This window comes from Cicer arietinum, chromosome 7 (genome assembly GCF_000331145.2).
Source record: "Cicer arietinum cultivar CDC Frontier isolate Library 1 chromosome 7, Cicar.CDCFrontier_v2.0, whole genome shotgun sequence".
Taxonomy (NCBI): Eukaryota; Viridiplantae; Streptophyta; class Magnoliopsida; order Fabales; family Fabaceae; genus Cicer; species Cicer arietinum.
The window spans coordinates 32667519-32676415 of NC_021166.2; the positions used below are offsets into that span (position 1 = coordinate 32667519).

At 28.5% G+C, this 8897-nt stretch overlaps 1 protein-coding gene across 1 annotated transcript; it reads right to left on the bottom strand.

The window, feature by feature from the left end:
• Positions 1-991: 991 nt before the first annotated feature.
• On the bottom strand, positions 992-4134 carry LOC101514778 (protein LIGHT-DEPENDENT SHORT HYPOCOTYLS 7-like). The gene is made up of 2 exons (XM_004516021.4): positions 3434-4134; positions 992-1270 (listed from the first exon to the last, which is right to left on the bottom strand). Exon 1 carries the CDS (start codon positions 4018-4020, stop codon positions 3481-3483), a length of 540 nt encoding a protein of 179 aa, XP_004516078.1. The 5' UTR covers positions 4021-4134; the 3' UTR covers positions 992-1270; positions 3434-3480.
• Between the last annotated feature and the right edge of the window lie 4763 nt (positions 4135-8897).

Genomic DNA, 8897 nt, shown 5'->3' on the forward strand with positions numbered 1-8897 from the left:
GTTTCCAAATTCGCGCACAAATTATTTCGAGAATAATTTTGATATATACGTTATTTAAACGAGATTGAAAAAATGAGTGACGTGCTCGTATATCCGAGAGAGTATTAAAGTGAATGACCATATTATCTCCTGATGTTAATAAAGCGATATTATAGGTTGTTATTAGACTGCATTTATATTAAATAACACCATTATAAATCGCTGTTTTACGCGGCTTTTTGTAAATTGTAAAATTGTTTATATATGTGCTAATATGATTATACGATTTTCGCACAAAAATATGATTATATTTATAATGTGTATTGAGTATATAATTATGAATTTAATTCCAACACAAAATATTTTCACAAAATACATTAGTGTCTTTTCTGCCCAATATAAAGTTTGTATATATAAATGGCTAGGCCAAGACATGGGTTCAATTTCATGTTTTTATGTTGTCATATGATTTGTAAAGTTTTGCCCGTGACAACCAAAATAAATACGTACCAATGAATTGTAACAAAATTGATAAAGGAGAAATCATTGACCTAAGAACCTAAATTATAATAATACTGGAGAAAATTAAACGCAAAGAATCGTGCTCTCAAATCAGAATAATATATGAATCTGTATAAATTAAAAATAAGAGCATGGGCTGGGCCCCCGGTGCAAGTTACATTTTGGTTGTATAATTAAAAATAAGAGCATGGGCTCCGCCCGTGAATGCAAGTACCGTTGTTGATTAATGTAATACTATGTAATCAACCAGTATTCTTCACAACAAAAAACAATTGGTATATTCTAGTTCAAGACTTTTACTTAATATATATATATATATATATCATTAAAATTGTTTTAAATTGCGATCCACAAATGTAATTGTAGCTATAATACTACAGATTTTAAACTCAACACAATGATATTATAACCGCAATTTAAACTGCATTGATTGTATTTTGTTTATATTTTTCTGCAATATAAAGCATAGCCACAGATTTAGAAATATATATAATATATCAAAAACATCCATGAAGTTATATACGTAATGTTTGGTATTGTACTTGTTCAAACTCATGAGGGTGAGTGATACAGTATTAACTCAATAATTTCTGGGTCAACTTGAGTCTAAATTCTCATTCAAATAATAAATTACACATAAAGAGTACGGTTTAAGTGGACCCAAAGATGTTGCGTAGAATAAATTATAATTATAACGCCGAATCCTGGAATGCTAGCAGCAGGTGATCGAAGTTATTCAAGATTCAGGACTTCGTAATTATTTAGGAACCTGAAATAAATCAAATCACCAACCCAAAATAAACCAGGATAATAAACATATATCTCAAATTACCATAGACTAATTAACACTTCATTTTATTTCTATATTTGTCTTTTTTATCGCATCATGTAACATCACGAATATCATATTATTTTATTTATCTCTTATTATATATTATTAACTCCCGAGATATACTTAACATTTTTTCAAAATAAAATGCATTTCAGATTTTATTACCAAAAAATAAATTATTTATAATCTAGTACATTATATGGATGTAAAGTTTTCTTGATTATCGATTGAATGAGTTATCGAGTAAAGTAATAAAAATGTAATAACTATTATAATTGTACGTTAATTTTTATACATTTATTTAATATTTTATTTTTATTATATCTTTTTTCTATTACATTATTCAACGTATCAAATCTATTATATCACTTATTTTATTTATTTTTCTCTCAAAATGTATAATAAATATAAAAATATACTCCAAACATTTTTGAAAAGGTGTAGCGTTTAACCATACTATTACTAACATTGACGATTAAACAAAAAAAGATAAGTTTGTAATTAGCTAGTGAACAAATTACATTCATGGCTCTTTGGCTTAGAGCTGGTTGGGAAATTCAGTAAAAATATTTGACGGGCCGTTGATTTGAAGCTAATCTAATAGTGTTATTTTTATAACAAAATATTATTAAATTAGTGGTTACTTAGTTTGCTTTGTAGTGTTTGAATCTTGGATTTCCTGTTTTATTCATGGCTAGATATCATTTTTTTTTATAGGCAAATGTCATACGTTTGTAGGTTTGAACCCACCCTCGTTTTTAATACTTTTTTTGATATTTTTTAGCTTATCAATCGAGTTACCTATAAAATTCAAATACAATTAAGCACGAAAGGAAAGTGCTTATAAACTTATATTAATTAGTAAGGGAGCTTCTACAATACAATAACACATTGAAGTGTTTTTTTTTTTATATTTGCTCTCTAAACCAATAAATTAATTAAAAAATTTATGAATTAAAATTTATTTGTCAACTTTTGTATTTTAGGATAAATTATTTTATAAAAAAACATCATTTAATTATTTACAAACAATATTCTAATTTTTTACATTTTATCATAAAAAGTATTCAATACTCACTATAATGAGTAACAAAAATTTAAAAAAAAAAAAAGAATTTATCTCGCTGACACTTTTAATAAATATTATTTAGTTATTATAATTTTTCAGAAATATATTTTCATAAAAAATCATTTAATTATTAATTTAAAAACCAAATATATCATTATACGTGAAACTTACGCCCGTAGAATTTCTCAATTAGCAATACATTTATAAAGAAATAAAACAAAATATCGTAAAATAAGACAAAGTAATTTTATGAAAACTATGTTCTTTCTGGTACATAACATCTGTAGTTGCTGACATGTAACTTTCGAGACACTAAGTTAATTTCTATGAACCATTAAACTTTTGCCTATATATTTTAGAATACAGTTAATAGGAAAATCTTTATATCAATTAAAGTTTAATTAAATCCTTATATATTATAAGAGATATCCAATTTCAGGATGATAGTGTGAATCAATCCAAAAGAAGTAAGATTGTGTAGAAAAAAAGCATATACATAATGCACATATAATATATTATATATCAGCAATATATAAAAAAAATTAACAAAAATTCAGAAACCAATTAAAATGACATTGTCGTTTAGCATATGATAGAGAATGGATGGATGGTAGATCTAGCATTCCATAGTCCCAATTATATGATCATTCAATTAATGTAAACACAAATTATAAAAAGAAGGCACAAAGTACATACTTATTATTATGCATTTATCAAAAATTATATATATTTGATATTTAGGGTTTTAAAAGCTGATGGACTAGGGTTATATACTATGAATGAAAATACAATATGCAATAGGTAGACATACCTTCAAAAGAACCTTTATGGGATTTGATGAAATTTCCTTTTCTAGTAATCTTGATTGTTTTAGAAAATTTAAACAGTAAATTAAATACTGCAATACATAAATGATCTTGTGTACTTATTATACCTTATCATGATGTATGTGTTATTGTTAATCAAAAACTATGTGATCAAAACAATTTCTGAAAAAAGCAACAAATTAATTTAAGAAAGTTAATATATACCTTTATATATCCTGAAGAAGAAGCCAAAAGAAACATAGAGAATATGTTTACCGCATAGCTGGTAAATTTGAGGTGTCTCCATTACTACTGGGCTTCAAAACATTTTTCTTGTTCTTCGTTTTCTTCTTATAAGGGATCCCTCTAGCCTTAGCTTGAGAGTCTCTAACTTGGCGAAGGTAAAGTCTTATGGCGCCGCTAGCGAAAGGATTTGTCTCTGGTAACCCTCCATTTTCTTCATAAGCAGCTCTTAGTCTTCCAATGAGTGCATCAAGGCTTCCCCAAGCTTGTTTAAGAGGACAAGTACAAGGAGCAGGTGGTTCGACTTGACCAAAAAAAATACACCCTTGAACGTGCACTTTTGTTTTCCCAAACTGATCCAAATACCTAAGGAAATCAAGTACTTGATTTGAATTACACTGTGAAAGTGCAACAGGAGGCCTTTGGTTCCTTAAGTATTGACCAAAAGTGTTCCAATCTCTCCTCTTTTGAGATTCATATCTACTCAAAGGCGGCGGCTGCTGCTGTGAGTGCTGAGGAGGATGATCTGCTGATGATCCTTCAGCTATATCTTTTCCTTTGGAGGACATATCTTTTGTTACTGATTATTCATTTGGTGTGTTTTTTTTGAAGAAAAAAAGAAAGGAAAGGTTTTTCTTTGAGGGGGTGAATGAATAAGGTAATTGAATAGAAGTGGAAGAATATGATAAAAAAATAAAATTTAGAGATCACATCATAGAGATAGTGAGGGGACAAGATATGGGACCAATGATAGTGCTTTAGCCCTTCTTTTTCTTCCTTCCCTACATTATTTCATATACTTTAATTGTACTATATTAGCAATAACCATACTTTATTAATTTATAATTTTTTTACTATTGTTTTTATTAATTATTGTGCTTCCATCATCAAAGCTATCATTATTGGATAACTTAGCAGAATTAGCACTATGGCTAATAACTGTTTAGGTCGTGTTGCATTTTGGAGCTTGTTCACTACGCAATAGCAAATTTTGGGATTAAAAGTTAAACTTACATATAGCTTCCGTAACCTATGCTATAACTCATTGACAAGGTATAGAGAGTGTGTGGTGTTACATCTCTTTCAAATGGTCATCAAGCATAAAACTTTTTTATTAATCAGATTTACTATGTCAATTTTACTACTAAAAGGAACTAAAGCCAAGATTAAACTCGCAAATCAATGCTTAATGGAAAAATAAAATCGTCCTTTTATTTTGTGTGTTTCTTAAAAGAATAAATCTTATCTGTTTCTGCAACTTTTTGGTTTTTTGGGTAAAAATTGAGGAATGATTTCAAGTTGAAAAAGGGTTATTGCTTGCATAATTGTTCAAAGTATCATAAACAGAAAATTTTATATGAATATGTTGTGTGTAGGATGGGGGCCAGTTCCGCAACATTTCAACACTTAGTAATTTCTGTTATAATCACAACTGGAAAATATATGTGAATTCGCACGAATATGCAGTTGTGTGGCCAACTTATATAAGATTGAAATTATAAAATAATTTTATTTTGTATTTTAAAACTAATAATAATAAATGCGCTATTTAAAATAAAAATTTAATTTATATATATTATTTAGTGTAAAGAGTTTTTACAATATTAATTAAGTATAATGGTTAGATCATTAATAATGTTTTATTTTTTTTTTGTTATAACTACTTATAAAGTTACACATATAATAGTCATGATTTGCGACTATGTAACACTTTTTATACTAATAAAATAAAAATTAAACTCTTAAAATAAACAGAACACAATGCTAAGTTGTCTCACATATTGAAATACATTAAAACATGAAATTATCAAATTCAATGAAACATAAATAGAAAATACTACCTTAAGAGCCATAAAAGCATAAAACTATCATGACTAGGTGTTTTGATATAGATATCAACTTTATATATGTTCTTACAAATATTTTGGTAGAATTCATCAACGATGCTTCGTGATCAAAACTACGGTGTTTGAGTGAAATTGACACTACAAGAAAACTATTGTTACCAATGACAGATTTTATCTTTATCCACGGAAATATTGTATGTAACGTAAAATTACTCACGGATTATCTACAGACACGGGTTCATAGCTATTTCGCTTGTAGGAAAATATTTACCATAAACAAACAGTGGGATAAACTTACCTAAAGAATGTTCGTGGGTAGTATGACTGATCGAATCTCCGTAGGTAAAGTTACTCATAGATTTTCCTTTGGTAAAAACGTTGATACTTGGAAAAGTCACAAGTAACATTACTCACGAACACCGTACTAGTAGAATTTTACATTTTTAAGTTAGGTAAAATGTACATTTTAAATCAGTTCTCTGTCCGAGTTAATAGCAAACGAGTTAATAAACATGTTGTTTTTTAAGTTGTTTCATGAACCGACTTAACATAGCTTCGTCCTGTTAAGTCGGTCCAGTTAAACCGACTTAAACATCATAATTTCAGTTCAACAAATTATTTTTTTAAGTTGGTTCTTTTGATCAACTGACTTAGTAGATAGGGTTAAAATAATTATTTATTTTAATAAATTTCTCATTTTTATTATGCTCCTGCTTCATACATACATACAATATTTCGTATTAAATTTCAAATCAAAATTTTGTACTTTCAACTACAATTTTATATAACCATCTAATAACCAAAATATACAATATCAGAAGTTCATACAAAATATAGAGTACAAAGAAGATGTCTTCCATTTCTGACTACTCTTGACAAGACGAAAAATGATTTAGATGTTCATTAACAAAATTACAAAATCACATTTAGCAATATTCAATAGACACATATTCAAGCACCGCCATTTTCTTTAATTAATTCTAAAATGAAATCCACACAACGTTCTTGAACTTCTTTAATTTGATCTGGATGAAATGATCTCGAGTCGTCAGATATCTGAACACAAAAAATACAATCAATATCGATTGAAACATAATTTTTATCATACGAACATTAAAAAAAACACAATCAATAATAACTTGTAAAAAATTTACGTAATTGCATCCATGAATCAATAATTTCAGATGTTATAATGTTCAACATATGTAACATGACATAATAGCCACACTCATAATTTGAAGCTTGTCTCTAACTCTAAAATTGAAATCACATAAATGTTAAATGCATAAAATTGTTATAATATTATAAATGAAGTTATTTATTTATAAACAACATACTATAGGAAAACTTCATGTTATCTTCGGTTTAACTCTCAAACCTAGCAACCTATAATAACCTTCGAAAGCTCTACAAAATAAAAATAATTATTAAAATTGTGTTATAAAAAATATTATAATACTTATGAACAATATAAATAAATTAAATACTTACAAATCAACAATGTGGCATATTTTTTTATCTGACTTCTTTCCCAATGAACATATAAAGACTACATTAAGCTCATTAGGATTAATAATAAGCAATTACCAATGACGACTACACTAAACAATTAAATATATGTTATATTCAATTTTCTCTATTATAAGCGATAACTATAATAGAAAATACTTACTTTATGAGATAAGGTGTTAGGTAACAAGTTCTTTTTTCCTCGTACAACTTCTTTTGAATGTGGACTTGAGCATTAGTTGAATCATTTTCACTTTGAATGAAATTTGGATCAATAAATCTATACACTTCACTCATTCCTAAGTTAATACAACGACGATGTAGATATCTAAGATATGAAAATTAATTTTCATTATAAATGAAATTCATAATTTGACAAAATTTACAAATAAAACATACTTACATTAACCAAACTTATAAAATGGTGATGCATATAGAAAAGAAAAGGAAATATATTGGTTCTGGTAGTGGTGTAGCCAACTTACTCTGATTTCGCTCAAAAATTAGTACATGATTCATACCTTGTTGTTTTGAGTTTTGAAAACTGTTTTGAAAATCAATTTATGTCACTGAATATATTACAAGGTTGAGACATGGACTAAGTCGCTCTCTTTAAGACATTTCGCGGCACTGCCCAAATTATGCAAAACAGACAAACAACCACGAAGTCCCCAAGATAAAACAACTCAGATTCACTATATCGGAGTTCCACTGCACTGTAAGCAAATATGTTCACATCATAGAGTCTAGCATGTCAAAAATTAAAATCACACAACATGTAAGCCGAATGAGACATTTTATTGATTTTAACATTCAAACAAAATGAGACATATTAAATATCAATATTTAATTTAAATATGTCATGAGTGACGTACCTTAATAAGTTATCTTTTGAATGTTATAGAAGTGAGCCTCCACGAATCTTTTATCGGTCATATGATACTCTGATACTTGAGGTAGCATCTCACAACATACTTTTTATCCTCAACTTTCTCAGTATCATAATTTTTTTCTTCAGAGCATTCCAAACATCTATATCAATATTGTTGGAACTGTAATAGTCATATAGATCATCAGCAAGTCCATTAAGAATAATTCTTATCATTATTCTCCCATGGGTTAATTCTTTAGCTTTCTTATCCTTTTCTGTTTGACTCACTGAAACAGTTTATTGAAATTAGAGGCACCAGAACCAGATCTAGTAATCTCTTTGGTTGACATGGCAGAAAAAAAGTCTTAAAATATTTATTTTTGACCGAATATATTATTGGGTTGAGTCACGGACTAGGTCGCGCTCTTTAAAACATTTCGCGGTATTGTCCAAATTTTTCAATGCAGACTATCAACTACGAATTCCCCGTGATAAAACAGCTCAGATTCACTGTATCAGAGTTCCACTGCACTTTAGAAAATTGTTCTGGAATTACACCCTCTATATGGCGGTTATAGTCATTCTCAATATGACGATTAAAGTCACGCGCAATATGGTACTTTGACCACTCATAAATCAAAAGGACTACGGCACAAAAAAAACCACTCTAAAAGACTACGCCACACAAACCGCTACAAAAGACTACGACACAAAAACCGCTCATAGTGGTATTATGACCACTAAAAAATCGAAGGAACTACGACATAAAAACCGCTCTAAAAGGAAAGTGGTATTAGGACCACTCAAAAATTGACGGAACTACGGCATAACAACCACTCTAAAAATCGATAGTACTACGGTACAAAACCTCTCTAAAAATCAAAGAAACAACGACATAACAACCGCTCTAAAAATCGAAGGGACTACAACATAACAACTGCTCTAAAAATCGAAGGGATTATGACATAACAACTGCTTAAAAAATTAAAGGGACAATGATACAAAACCACTCATAAATATCGAAAGGACAGAAAGAAAGGGGAGAAATGGATCGAAAATAAGTCGAGTAGAATAGGTAAGGAAAAAAGAGAAAGTTGGAAATACATCTAACTTTAGTGTACTTTTCACAAGAGTTTGGAACTCATTATTAGTGATGAAAGCAAACCAACATATGTTTTATATCCAATGTGGGACTTTAGTATTTATATAGTTGAAAACT

Coding starts and splice junctions, on each gene's coding strand:
- LOC101514778 (XM_004516021.4), bottom strand. CDS start 4,020: ATGTCCTCCAAAGGAAAAGATATAGCTGAAGGATCATCAGCAGATCAT.